This window comes from Lissotriton vulgaris, chromosome 9, assembly GCF_964263255.1.
Source record: "Lissotriton vulgaris chromosome 9, aLisVul1.2, whole genome shotgun sequence".
In the NCBI taxonomy this organism is placed as follows: domain Eukaryota; kingdom Metazoa; phylum Chordata; class Amphibia; order Caudata; family Salamandridae; genus Lissotriton; species Lissotriton vulgaris.
The window spans coordinates 552,214,603-552,229,879 of record NC_141697.1 but is presented as its reverse complement, the minus strand read 5'-3'; the positions used below and the strand labels follow the sequence as shown (position 1 = coordinate 552,229,879).

Here is a 15,277-nt window from a genome sequence, read left to right as displayed (position 1 = left end):
CCAATCAGGGTCAATTGTGGGACCTCTTTGTTTGTTGACCCATTCTCCCCTGTCCCGGAACTGACAGTTAAGGGGGCCTCCTTCATTTTTATATTTCTCTTCAGTAAGACCAGCCAAATCTCTGTGAGCAGACCTCATGTCATGCCGCAGTTGTATGCAATGGCATGGTGTTGCTCTGTGCTGGTGTTACTTCAGCCTCACCAATTGACTTATGTTGTCAGAGAGGGCCTGGTTACGAGTCTGGCAGTTCACGAACCACAGACTTGCGGGGTGCAGTGGTGGCAGTCTTCTCACCACCCCATTGCGAAAAGGGCGGTCTGACCTCCTTTGCCCTGCAGCAGCTGCCAGGTTACCATCATTCCCTGGAGGTCCTGAGGCCACAATATGGCGGTCCCAATAAGCATATCATGAATGTCCTCTCTGCCATGGTTTCCATGGTGGTTCCTCCTCCATGAAAACCATGGCATAGAGGAATCAAGCCCTTGTGATTCAGGCCATGTATCGCACACATAGGGGCACAACATGTGCCCCCCTGTGTGCATGCACCACGGGTCCTGCATGACATGGAATTTACAGTCTGCCGCGCAGGAACTCTTTTTGGCGTTCCCATTGAGGTGCCCATTTTCAGAGGCACTTCTGTGGGAACATAAAAAGAAAAACCTGCCAGACACGAGTTATACTCTTAATCTGGTGGGCGGCCCGACCAGGGGTTTGGCGGTGCAGTGGAAATGACCTCACCCAAGGGTGTCGACACTTTAACATGTAGACACATACATCAATATCCACTTTTGTAGTGGACTCCAAAATTGAGTCGGCTATTGGACTTAACTAAGTGCAGGCCCTTAAACATGTTTATTCCTTATTTTATATTTACTTCCTACCACGTATTGTGCACTTGTCTTCACTTGTTCCATAATTCACTGCACCGTTCACTGGAGCACCATCAATAGAATGACAAAGTTCATCCTGATCACTGTATTACATGTTTATGAATTACTGTATTAAAACCATGAGAGAAAGAATCTGTACTGTTATCAAATGATATTTGCTTGGAAGCCAAGGTTTGTTTTGCCTCCTCCGGAGGAACCATAATGTCTGATATTTTAGCTGCTCAGGTTTTTAGGAAAATATGGTCGCCCCTTACGATTTTCTGAGTAACATGTATATAGGTCATTGCAAACATAATAAAACACATAACATATAAGTATTTGACTGTATGTTATAAATATGATTATAAAGAAGGTATGCGCAAATGTTTAACTATCATTACACTTAACACAAAAATAAATTATATTTGATACCCAGCTAAAATGTGAATGCCTCAACTTTTACATATGCATGTATATAAAGTACGATTGTCTCCAATAGTACATACAAATTACATAAGTATAATATGGTAACTATGCATACATTATATCTATATATTTTAATGCCAGGTACGTGTCTATATACTTAAATCTTTTTTACATACTGGAGGAAAATCAATTATTATTATTTGTATATATTTATAATTTATCCTTATCATATATAAGTAGGCGTCCAGAAATCAGGTAACCCGGTTGTCCCCAACAGTACCCTACCGGATGAAAATCAGCAGACCCAGTTTAAAGTGAGTGTCACTGATTTTTCACATTTGTTGCACTGCTTGGCCACTTGAGGGAGCAAAGCAGTACAAAACATTCTGAGAATCCACAACGTTTGCCCCGGGCTAATGCAATGTGTTTTATGGCGCTCAGCCAGCGCTGTAGTAGTGGCTCCACCTCCCAGCATGCAGGGTTGGTGGGGGCTGAGGCCTCAGAGCCCTGTTTCCCCGAGAGTCCAAAGAAGGTGTCTCAAATAGTGAAACAACACACTCTCCTACCTTGTCCTTTTGACTAGTTCACTGATATTTCATCAAGGGTACTGGGCGTTGTAGTTTGTAGTTTTTTTCACCCCTCTGAAGGCTGGTGCCGCGGCCCAGCTCACCCATGCCATGCCAAAAGCCAGCCCTGGGTCCAAAAGTGAAAAAATACTTCTGAGTGAATTTCTGCACCTATCTTTTCATTTTGTGCGTGTTAGAAATGGGGGTCTCTAGTTGGCAAGGGTTTTCACCTTTGTCCAAGAAGGGATCCTACCTTCTAGTCAGGATAAGGGAGTTACACTCCCAAAATAATCCCTGCTCACCCACTTGGTAGCTTGGCACGAGCAGTCAGGCTTATCTTAGAGGCAGTGTGTAAAACATTTTCACATAACCAACAGTAAAAAAGTGAAAACACTACAAAAGGACACAACACCAGTTTTAGAAATATATCCAATACTTTATATACTTAAAACAAGACCAAAATGATAAAAATCCACCATACCGTACCCAAAAAGATATACTTTGCAAAAATAATTGAAAAAAAACAGTTTGTACCAGTCAGTAGCTCCGTCCGGGGCTACTGCGATGCTGAAAACAACAGAGTCTATCAGTTCCAGCAAACCGCGTCGGTATGGTCCAGTGAAAATTTGAACAGACTCGGTAACAGTACCTTTCTCTTTGCAGATGACACGGTGATGCAAGCCGGTAATGGCAACCAATGCAGTTGCGTTGCAAAATTGAAACGGTGCTCGGTGTGATGTCCTATCGATGTAGTGCAGGCAGCGGCTAGGTGGCGATCGTCCAGATGGCATCGGTGAGACCAAGGCTTACTGTGCAGGGTGAGGCAGTGCTCGATGTGGTGCTGGCAGGTTGCGCTGCCGGTGACAGAGCCTGTTAGTGGGAGCTGGCGTCAGTTGCCCAGACCGCTGTGTGGGACAAGGCGGTGCATTGTGAAACTTACGAGCGGTGCCCCCAGCCATGATGCGGTCACGGGTGTTAAAGTCAGCAGCAGCGACGGAGTAGTTGAGACCAGGATGGCGAAGTGAAGTGAGGCGGTGAAGAGTGCGGTGCCCAGAGGTCATGGTGCAAGCAGCCACTCGGTGGTGGTGTTTTCAGTTGTCGTCGACAATGAGACCAGGGTTGCAGTTCGAGAAGGGGATGGTTCGGTCTGCGGTGCCATCAGGACACAGAGCCAGCGACAGACCCAGTGGTGGAGTCAATGCGTTTCCCTACTCTATGGCAGCTGAAACAGTGGTTCCAGAAGCAGTACCCAGAGGTTGGCGCAGTCTTTGCAGTCCATGAGTCTTCAGAACAGGAGGCAAGCTCAATTTCAGGGCCATGGAGATACTCAATAAAGAAGCTGCATAAAGTTCAGTCCAGTCCTTTCACTGCCCAAGACAGTAGCAGTCAACTGCAGGCCAACAGAGCAAAGCACTCAGCAAAGTGGTAGTTTCTCCTCACAGCTTCTCCAGCACTTCTTTTTTGGCAGTCTTCTTGGTCCAAAAGAGTTTTAAAGTTCGGGAGTCTGGGCTTCAATATTTTTTCTCCAAATTCCCTTGTCCTCTCAAGCAGAGAGTGTCTGTGCTTAGTCCAAACCAGTTTAGTCCTCTCTGGGCCTACTTCCCAGCAGGAGGCAGAGATAGCATTGTCCAAGGCAGACAGGGCCTATTGAGGTGCAAGAGAAATCTCCTCCCACCACTCTAAATACAGGTCTGGCCTATTCAGGCCCTAGTGAAAACACCTCCTACTACTCTGCATGCAGCCCAGGACTTTTCAGCCCAGCCCTGACTCATCCAGACTCTCTGTAGCCACTGCACATCCCAAGCTCCTGTCACTTTAAACCAAGACAGTCAATGCACATCCTAGGCACACAGGATGGCTAAGCATGAAAATACCCACTTTCTAAAAGTGGTAATTTCAAACTCAGAATGTAAAAATCACCTTTACTTAAAGATACATTTAAATATTCTGAGCTCAGGCATACTAAACTTTATTTTCCTATCTGGTATGAATGAGAAGTAATATTTATAAGAAGTTATAAATTAACTCCCATGCTTTTCTATGGACCAGAAAGCCTTGTAATGGTGAAAAACGAAATCAGCAGTTTTTCACTATCAGGAAATGCCACACACATCAGGGCATGTCCTACCTTTCCCATATACCGCACACTGCCCACAGGTGTACGTTGGGTCTACATTAGGGGTGACTAATATGTAAGAAAAGGGAAGATTAGTGCCTGGCAAGTGGGTGCACTTGCAGGTCTACATGGCAGTTACAAAATGCTCGCCGACTCTACAGTGGCATTTCTGATTTACCTTTTCAGAGCTACTAATGTGGGTGGCACAATCAGTGCTGCAGGCCCACTAATAGCATTTGATTTACAGGCCCTGGGTACACACAGTGCACTGTACTAGGAACTGACTACTAAATCAAATATGCCAATCATGTCAACACCAATCCATAATACAAATGTCACAGAGAACCTCTGAACTTTAGCACCGAATAGCAGTGGTTAAGTGCCCAGAGTCCTAAAACCAACAACAGCAGGTCAGGAAGAAGCAAAAAGTTTAGGGATAACCCTGCAAAAAGGGCCATCTCCAACAGTGCACTTCATACGATGAATTAAAATAGCTTTCCCTGATTGATCACTTTTGCACACGCTTTTCACACTAGGTCTTACCACTAGGAAATTGTAGAGAGGCGAAAAGACTATTTTAATACGTTATTCACATTTGTCACTGTAGAAGAACTGGGGTGCCAACACTGATCTGCTATGGTTTGGAAATGGTATTACAACCATTAGTACCTCAAAACTGGAATCAAAGCTGCAGACTTGGTTTGCTCCTTGTGACTGCACCATAATAATACACTTAATAAACGTGGTTTACAAAAACGGAAATTCCAGGAATGGATAAATGTTTCGTGAACAAGGAACTATCTCAATACCTTTGATGTGAAATATGTTCGTGCCAAAATGATGCAGGTTGTGAATGCTAGTGCTACATGTCTATTATTGCAGCAAATAATTGAAAGATGGCATCGGCATTCAGTATGCACAACACTGAAAGAAGCCAATAATGGAATGGGCAGGGCAGGGTGCTTTTCATTGTTACCAGGGGATGATCATTCAAAAGAGAGCAAGGGTTGTATGGGCAAGAATAATTAAATATTATATCATGGAGTTGAGAGACAAAGCATCAGTCTTACTTCCACACTATTCCTTGCTCTTCAAATTTTGTTCTCCGTCATCCATTAAATAATAAAAGAACGTGAAGCCTAAATATTTCTAGAATAAGTTATGCATCAATCCCTGTCAGCCCAGCCCTCTATGAAAATGTATTACCACTAGAAACATGAAACGTGGCAGTAGATAGTAGGCACCTAGTCCCTCCTTGGCAGCAAATTTTCAACCTCTACTTCACAGAGGCCCTGAGATTTAACTTTGCTTTCATAATACTATTGCCATCAATTGTATTAATTCAAATTAGTTTAGAAGTAATTCTATTTACTGTTTTCTAAGACTCCTATAAGAGTCTCGAATAGGTATTTGTGTTTACATATTTGTCAAGAGCCTTATTGCCAGAAGGAATCATGGTCCTAGGAGCTCAAAATATTTGCTACTCTTAACAAGATACAGCAAGGTCTTTTGTGCTTTAGGGAAGTTCTGAAACGTGGTCTTACACCAGTGGGAAGTTGCCATCACTGAGATGGCCCAGTCACCTAGCAATTCTATCCTCACCTTTAAGATTTAAAGGATATATTGATTTTAATGACTTGAGACCTCAAGGGTGGTGGTACCTGGTTACTCACAATCGGAGGGGAGCATGCAACATAACATTTAAGTTTTCGTGTACCAAAAATGAGAGTTTGAAAAATAATAATTATTTAACAGTGAGCCAGTGGAGTGAAGTCATGAGTTGCATGGTCTTGTCTGGATGGGCCTAACACCATTCTGGCCCCAGAGCTTTGGACCAGCTAAAGAGAATGAAGGGAACAATCTGTAAGACCGAGATACTGAGCACTGCAATGGCCCAGCCACAAAGAGATAAAAGGGTTCAAGATCTAAACTGTATGAAAGGAGAAAAGCAAAGCCAAAGGGAAATCCCTGGACTATATACTAGTTACTCCGTATCTTCTGTCTTCAAACATACACGTCAGTCAAACCAACCTTTTTCATACATTATCACACCAACACGAAAATATGACGTTTACAGTCTTTATACTTTTATTAAAATATTTGTATCCAGGATTAAAAACAGACCTATGTCTGCAAAACATAAAATCAATTTGTTATGCAATTTTATCAGTTCTAATACATATGAATATATACATGTGCAAATTTTAAAAAGACGGAAAAGTGCAATAATGTCAGAAGAAAAGGCAAACAATGATCATAAGGATTACATCTAATACATACTACTAGTTTACACAGAACAAACCCTTTCCCCTCCCTAGGTAGAACTTATTTCCTATTCTTGTTTTTGCATGACCCAGTATCCTCTTGTAGATATAATATACAAATATACAGATGGTAGTAGAGATCACAGTAACCACAATCCAGGTATATCTGCTCTCTGTTTGGGATCTGGCTGGGTTCTATTTTATAGTGCGTCGACGCGTTTCGGTGTTCATAACAGATGTGTCTACACCTTCATCAGGACTTCTGTATACGTGGGGTTCATCAACTTTATGTATCTTTTTTTTGTTAGGAAGGTATATCCTTTATTTTAGTCTGTATCCCCTGTAGTGATGTATTAGGTGGAGCTACCTGATTTCAGAACATCACTTGTTTTCTTTTCAAAACAGCGAAGAGACTCCTGATTCACATTTCTCTACGACAGGATATGTTCCTCCTTGTGTTAGTGCTTTTCATGTATTGGTCAGATTTTCTTATTTGAGTTTCTTTCCTGCACTGTCTAGATCTAGGTGAATTTATTTCTTGGTTCTGTTAAAACTGTTAACATCGAGGTATAGCTTTTTTTTCCTCTCGTGCCCATGAACTGGATATGTTCTGAGTTCCCGATACTGCGCGCGTCTACCTCGTCTTTCCGTCTTCCGAGAAAAGCATCAAATAAAAACAAGAGCTGACTATTACTTTAATTTGTGTACTGGCTGTTTTCGTGTGAAGAGGGCCTTTTCACAGATAAAAGTTTACATGGTAAGGAAAGAGCAAGCGCTCATGACCAAACACTCACTAAAGAAGTATTGCATGGTGTGCTACAATAAGTTTGATTTGTAAAAATGTATTTGGACCACATATACACAGTATGTACACTGTCTTTATACCATGCACTATCAGTGATGAAAGCAAGCAATAATACAAGCAAAAAGTTCCATAAGCACAGGAAAAACACAGTTTCTTTTGTTTCTTAATGGCACGAAAATATGTAACCATTGATAACCACTGTTTTTAAAGATATTGAAATCACTGGAAAACACTGAAAAAACTCCACCTGAATTTACCAAAAATAGAAACTGAAAACAGGAAAGCCTATATATAAGTAGGTCGATATATAGATAACATATACGTTGATCAGTGTATACTTTTGCTTTTATTTCCTAATGATAAAACCTATCTGTCACAATGTGCAAACATGATTATAGGAAATCTATCTATTTGTGCTTAACTATTGAAATATTGGGGGTCATGGTAAACTTTATTTATCTACTATAACATTGGAATGTGCGAGTTTTTAAATATGTGTGCATGCATGTACATATTGGCCTTTAGATAGTAAACAAGTTTATACTTATCATATTACACATATGCAAAATAATGTATAACATATCTCAGTATGTACACAATCTTTGTGTGGGTGTGTATCTATATATTTAGATATTTTCCATCAACTGCAGAGGAAAAACAACCCAAAAAAACATTTACTCTGCCCATAGTTGTACTCTCTAACTCATCTTAAATTACTTTCAAATCATGCTCCTACCTTGACTCTCTGACTCACCCCAAACCACTCCCACCAGATTGGACTTCCAAATCCCTTTCCAAACTCTTCCTTCTTTTATTCCTCTTTTATCTTATTAAATAATCCACCTAAACCAAACTATCCCTTCAAAACTATACACTTAAGGTACGAAATCTCAAGCAATTGCTCAACGAAATTTCCACAACTAATCCTCAAGAAGGAGAAAAAAAATACTAATCTACTAAATAAATACCTCTAACCTTGTGTTCTGGAATTGCATGCTACTTACCAAAAATCGCTTAAACACCTCAACAGGCAGAGTAAGCTTTATATAAATACAATTACAATATATGTTCTTCTACCATGAAGTCTACGTGATAGCATTTTTCTGGTGGCCATGTGCACTTCTGCCTTCAAAATACTGTGCACTATAGTGCCATCACTTTGGCTAATTTTTCCTTTTAGCTCCTTAATTTTTCGGTGTTTTTATTGTATAGCCTACAAATTTCCTATTCTCTTTTTTTGTTATGGCCCTGGAGTCTCCCCCCCCCCCCTTACTACCATGCAGCTCTCTTCCCTTACTGCCCTTCAACTGTGAGCTGCCATTTTAATATCATTTTTCCCATACTCTATTATTACTTTAACATCTCAAATTGGTCTCCGGCCATCTGACAATAATAAGCAGTTATCAAATATAGCAAAACAACATGTTATTATGGCCATCAGTGCATATACATGCATGCACTGCTATCAGCCAATTATTTTTTCCCAATTTATTTTTTTTACCATATTGCTGCCTGAAGGTGCACAAGCTTTGGCAAAGCCAATAGATGTTTGAACGACCATCAAAAGCACGATCTGCTGGCATTGCCAATGCTTGTTTAGGGACATTACGCACAAGGTTTACTAGTAACAGGTATGTTCAGTATAATATTTCAGTGGGCAGAGAAGCAGAAACCTAGACCACCCATACCAAGAATATGTCACCCGACGCAGAAAAAGCTAATTTAAAGGACCGCAAACAATAGTTGGAGAGACCGAGTCCTATTCCAGCTAGGCCACCAACAGGAAAGAAAAAGGAAACAACTAACAGAAGGAAGCAGGAACGGTGTGAAAATGTATTGAAAGATAGTGAAGGAGGAAAGGGAGCATACAGAGAAAGGGGACAGTATTGGCCCCCAACACCAAGAAAATGGATCTTCAAAAGAGCACACTAACTCAGGCACATCCTGGAAGATGGCAGATAACCAACCTTCAGAAGTACCCAACCTCCAAAATCTGAGACCAAAGGCCAAAAACCAAGCTCCCTCCCAATGGTACATGACATCAGCACGAGGAGCGATGAGCACAACACAGTGATGAGCTAGAACTGCTGACCAAGGCAGAGAGAAGACCTGAAGCACAAAACCAAGGAGTGGACCACAGGTATGCCTAGGTCAGCTCCAGCAGTGTGAAAAGGGAGAAATGTGAGCCGATGAAGAGCAGGAGTTCATGCCAAAAAACTGAACAAAATAAATGAGGTACAAATGGAGTTTGGATTAGGAAAAGATGGGAATCCAATGTTAAAACCATTACACTACAAGACTCAAAGGAGGTAAGAGACCACAACCACAGAGAGGCGGACACAAGGAAAAACAGTAGCCTGTCTGGAGCACAACGCTGAAAGGAAGAAAGTGACCCAGGTAAAAAACAAATCAATGCAACGAATCCCAAAAAAACACGTACTGTGCCAAATAACTCAAGTATGAAGATCCCATATTGCCAATGTCAGATCCGATGTTCATGGTCGTAGCGAGGGGCTCTATCACATACCAACATGACAGCAATCAGTCACAAACTAAGAAAGGTAATACAGCCTGGCTGGCAATAAAGCAGAAAAAGAGGGTTAGGTTAGCAAGGCAATCAGCATACAAGACATGGAAGTGGATGGCTGAAACTCCAAAACGTCTACACCCCCCTAACAACAATGGTGCTCTAGAAGCAACAGAGACACGAAGATAAGAATCAGAAGCAGCTGCATAACAACCAATAACCAGATGGAATGAAGTCATCAAGTCTTGTACAAGCTGGAGGAAGAGTGAACAGAGCCACAAGCCGAAGCATTACTCTGGAGACTGTGAAAACAAACCTGCAATGTCCTGCAGGGTCGTAACCAGAAGGTCACACCAGAAATAGTAGAGCACCACGGGCTAGAGACCATGACTGAGAGCAAGATTCTGAGGAGTCAGTAAGAGGAAGAACGAATCAAAATCAACAGACAAATGAGCAACACATCCCTAGGAAATCCAATTGGAATTATGATCAAGGCTGTAAACTCTGAACTTTCAGAAGGCCAGCTATAGCAGGAATAGAAACAGACACCACCTCTATAAAAACCAGCAGGTGGTCAACCAACAGCTGCCACAAAAAACACGACCCGACATGCAGCATAGAACCAAGTCAAGAGTTCATCAGTGCTGTATGGCAAGAAAGCAAAACAAGCCCCATATGGTCTCATGGCTATTCAACTTTAATTAAACTGTAGAAGGTAGATGGAAGGTTGAAATGCGAGAAGCAAACAGCTGCACTGAAGTATAAAAAGATGTTGGAGGTGAGACTTGCCACACTAAGCCACTCGTATAAAATCTGGCTACAGCACGGCATTAGAGACGCCATTCTCCTCTACCCATATATCGTGGAGCAAACATAATGATCTATTGAGGAAAGACCATCTGTCAAAAAAGGGTCCCCTGTAAACCACCCGCACGTGGGAGTCCTGCACACATTCAGCCAGGCAACAACAAGAACGAATCTACACTTCCAAGGGCCTCCAGAAACTATACAGGTGTCCTTTGACTCATTGTTTCAGGCAGTGACGGGCAGAGAACATTGAGTGCAGAGGCCAAGAACTTACAGAGATAACCCTCCCACACCACTTTGCAGAGAAGGGAGGCTGACCCTCCCTCTCTGAAGGAAACAACTGTCATCCAAATCAATACAGAGGAACACACAATCAAAGACAAGAAGTCGATGCTTAACAGAATGGTGCAGGACTAGAGATAGGCAGAAGGAGGGAAGTGGCAAGCTATACCAAAGATGAAGTGAAGTAGCAACTCAAATGACTGCCCCATCCACACCGCGGAAGACTGATACCCATCCTTCAGTTCGCAAAGCTGCATTATGAGGGAGGAGTTTGCACAGCAAGATTCCCATGCAAAGTGTGGTCTAGACAAAAACAAACCCCACGTGACACGCTCCATCAAAAAAAGGGAGGGATGCATGAAGTGTTATAGAACAACTGCCCACACACCCAGAAATGGGCGAGAAGGGCAGCAGCTTCAATATAACTCTTTAAAGAGCTTTTCTTTCACATATATTTGCTTGAAAGGCCTTCATGAAGGCTGACAGCATTCCTATCTTCACATTAAAAGCAGTTATAACCTCAGTCAAGGATGGTAGCACAGTGAAGCTCTCAGACATCCGAGACGCCCATCATCTTTGGTTGTTTTGGCATATTCGCATTAATGTATATTCTTTCATCTCTTTTACAAGTTACCTCACACTAAAATGTTGGTGCTTATGCTCTCATAAGAGATATCTTTCAATTGTAGCCATATAGGTGTCCACCAGCCTTTATTTATGCTTATGAACTTATTTAACACCACAACTTGTTATTTCAGAAGCCAAGTGACATTCCAATATTGCATGAAACCCTGAAGTAAAAATGTTCATTGTGTCTACATCATCTTCCCTATTCCTTCCTCTCCTCCCTTAATTCAGGAGAAGTAGCTTATTCCTCACCTCTCCTGAAGCCATACCAGGCAAAGATTAATGAGACTCCAGGAAGAAATAGAATCTAAGTATATGGCCCCTGCACAAACAATATTTCTCAACTCTAGACAGGCAATTGATATTAGACCCTCTACATTGCCCTGGGTAGCTCCTACGTCCCAACAATGGTACTAGTGCAAAGGTTCTTCTTGATGGTCTGGCTATCCAGCTTCACTCTTTCTGCCCACCCCACAACTACCTAGATTGATGTAGTTTAAATTCTTACCAAACCATGGCGAGACAGACCGTGATTCTGCGGATCGTGGGCGTGCGGACTAGATCGGTAGCCGTGAATGTAGTTTTGGTAGAAGTCGCATCCCTCTGCATGCTGCAGCTTATGATCTAAATTGGAGGCAAATAGCAAAATACATCACTGTGAGCACCCATTCTACAACAGAGATGAAGGAATGGCACCAGCCCATATTAAGCCCCATTTTAACAGCACATAATGTTTTAGGTTCTGTGTTTTCATTTGACAACCTAATTGTTTTTCTGTGCATCGCAGTCATGGGTTGTTTTCATTGAACCTATTTGACTGATAGGTCTGTCAATGATAAAAAAAGACAGAACTGGAAAATTGGGGGCCAATTCTTCCATGTAAAGTAGTGCTTGATTAGTACTATTTTCTTGCTGCAAAATGCAATTCATAAACCTACTGGTGGACATCTCTACCTCCTTCTCTCCTTTCTTTTCTGTTCGAAGATCTCCACCATGGGGGCAGAGATGCCTTCCCACATAGGTATACGTTTTTGTAGTGAATGTTGTAGTGACTAGTGAAGTGGTGGGAACATGAGGAGTAAAAACTGCAAAATGGGTGGGGTTAACATCAAATTGACAAATGGATGGAGGAGGTCTGCTTGAGTGAAAAGGGAGGTAGGCAGATTAAGCAAACACCAAACCCATGTTGCTGATAGGGCTGTGCAGATGTAGATAAAATACAAAAACCTTAAAGAGAATGCCATGATAATTAACTTATGCATGATGCCATTCTTGCAACCTGTCATCTTACTGAGAAAATAACTGCAAAGCTCCCCATTGCAATCACAAGTTAATACAACCAGCTCACACGCCCCCTGCTTAGGTGATAATTTACAAAAAGCAAGTGACGGAGACCAGGAGAAAAGCAGTTAACCTAATGAAAAATTAGAAGCGACATGCAAAGAGAGTGAATCATCTACATCATTTTTAAATGTACCCCTAAGAGAAGATGATTTTCTCTCAAAACTATGCCAACAGAAAAACAAACTGCCACGTTAAAATGGCTGCAGACAGGATTACGCACAAGTGGAATGTATTAAATCCATAAGGCACCCAATTGGAAGTGGGTCCTCAGGGAAAGAACCATTGAACTATTTTGCCCCTTATGCCGCTGTGAGAATTTGGGTTGTTGGTTGACTGGGGTGTGAGCCCTGGGCAAGCAACAGCCACTAGCCCTTGCAGAGTAAACAGCAAAAGTCACCAAATTTACCTGTGCTTTACCATGGGTATCTTAGCTCAAAAAGTAGTCAGGCTTAAATTAGAGGCAAAGTGTAAAGTATTTATGCAGCACACAAACAGTAATAATGTGAAAACACAACACAAGAAAAATCCCAAACCAATTTAGCAAAATAGAGTAGATACCAAAACAACAAAAATCCAATCAGTGGAACTAGAGTCATGAGTTTTTAAAGTTTTGAGTGAAAGCTAGAGTCTGAACGCTCATAGCTCTAATTGCGCAAGACCAGTTCAAAGTCAAAAGTTAAGCTGACCGTGATGGTGCATGATTTGGGTACAGAAGTAGATTGGGCCCGATCACCACTTACCTTTGAACTTAAACATTTCACTAAAAAGGTAGAAGTTCAGCAGGGAAAGGCTGCAGGCATGTCTGAGGAGGAAGCATATCGGTCAGATGGCTTTGAAGCGAAGCAGTGCTGAAGATTTTTACCTTTAAACTCAGCCACCTAAATGGAATTCCAAAATCTTTAATGGTACGAAGTAGAGGGCTGTAGCCGAAGACAGTTCCACAAGGTAGGATACCCCTTTAGCGAAGGACAGCTGAGACTGATTTGCTGCTGCGTCAAAGAATGTAGCGAGAGAAGCCGTGAAATCAATCTGACCGGCGATGCACCTCGGGCAGATAGGTGAGCAGGTTTGTCCCAGTCTCCACCTGGTTGTCAAAGCACAGTTTGGCCAACATTTCTGTCATCAGTTTTGAAAATTGGTCATCTGGGCACTTTTAGCACCACAGCCAAGGGTCCAGGAGTGGATGGAGACCTCTTGGGAGTTCATGAGTCACTCAGGCATGGTCCAGGTGAGGGTTTATGATGTGGTGTCCCTGTGGCTCTGAACAGGAGGCCAGCAAACTAGCTCTTTGGGTCACTTCTGGTAGACCTTGGTGCAGGGCTCAGAAGGCCCTTGAGTGTTCAAAGCAGACTCCAGATAGCAAAGCAGACTTTCCTGGTACAGCAGCAGCAGTCTAGCAGAGTGCGCAGCAGGTCACAGCGGCAGGCAGTCTTCTGAGAGTCCTTCCACAGGTCCAGTAGCGACCTGAAGAGTGGGTCTGAAGGTCATATTTATATACCCTGGTGCCCTTCTTCTTGAATGTGAGAGCACTTTATAGAAAGGCTGTTTTAAGTGAATGGAATTCCCTGACCTCCCCCATCCGGGTTCCAAGCAGGCTGCGGTGACAATACAGAGTTGTTAATCCTAGTGTGAGGAGACAGGCTACAGCCTATTCAGCTGCATTGGAGCTGTGCTTGCTCTGCCGCCCATCCTGCCAGTTGATGCCTCATTGAGGCCCACCAAATCCCACTATTGTGCAATTGTCTAGGAGGAATTCACAAAGCCTAACTGTCAGCTACACGCTGTCATGTCACAACAGATACTGGCACAAAGGGCAGTAAAATGCCAACTTTCTAAAAGTGGCATTTTCAGAATTGTAATGAAAAAATCAATTTCACCATGAAAGAAATTTTATCATAACAATTCTATAGGTATCAAAAATGATATATCACCTCCTCTCAACCAGGAATTACATCACATTTAATGTAATAAGGAGTACTCAATGTTGTACTATGGCGGTGGTTGGCCTCACAGTAGTGAAAAACAAATTTGGAAGATTTTCACTACCAGAGCATGTACATGTCCTACATTTTGATTACACAGCGTCCTGTCCTGTGGGCTACCTTGGGCATAACTTAGGGGTGACTTATATGTAATACAATGGGAGTTTAAAGCTTGTCAAGAGGAATTTAAATGTCAAGTCGGCATGGCAGTGTGACACTGCATTCAGGCTGCAATGACAGGCCTCAGACAAGAATTTGATGGCTACTTAGGATGCCACAATGAGTGCTTCAGGCCCACTTCTGGCATTTAAGTTACAGGCCCTGGGTATATGGAATACCACTCTACAGGACCCTTACAAGTAAACTAAATACACCAGTGAGGTACATGCCAATCAGACCATGTTTTGGGGAGTGAGCACAATCACTTTGTGCACTTTACCACTGCCAACCAGTGCTTGAGTCCTAACGTTAAAAAGAATGAATTCAGCAAAAGCTGAAGGAAAACAGTCAAAATGTTTGTGGAGTGACCCTGCAGAGAGGGCCAGGTCCAACAGCCACTAAGAAATGTTTCATTTCTTCAGTTACCAGAGCAAGCAAATAAAAGAAAGGCTGAGGGACATTCAGACACCTTACTTTCCACAACTCTGCCACTTGCAGCAAGA

At 42.3% G+C, this 15,277-nt stretch overlaps 1 protein-coding gene across 1 annotated transcript in view; it reads right to left on the bottom strand.

Moving 5' to 3' along the window:
- The window catches only part of LOC147691769 (solute carrier family 22 member 6-A-like), a 557,304-nt gene that overhangs the window by 269,127 nt on the left and 272,900 nt on the right, over positions 1 to 15,277 (bottom strand). The window contains exon 6 of the mRNA XM_086938063.1: positions 11,798 to 11,913. Within this exon, the coding sequence (XP_086794189.1) occupies positions 11,798 to 11,913 (116 nt within the window). The remainder of the gene's footprint in view (positions 1 to 11,797; positions 11,914 to 15,277) is intronic.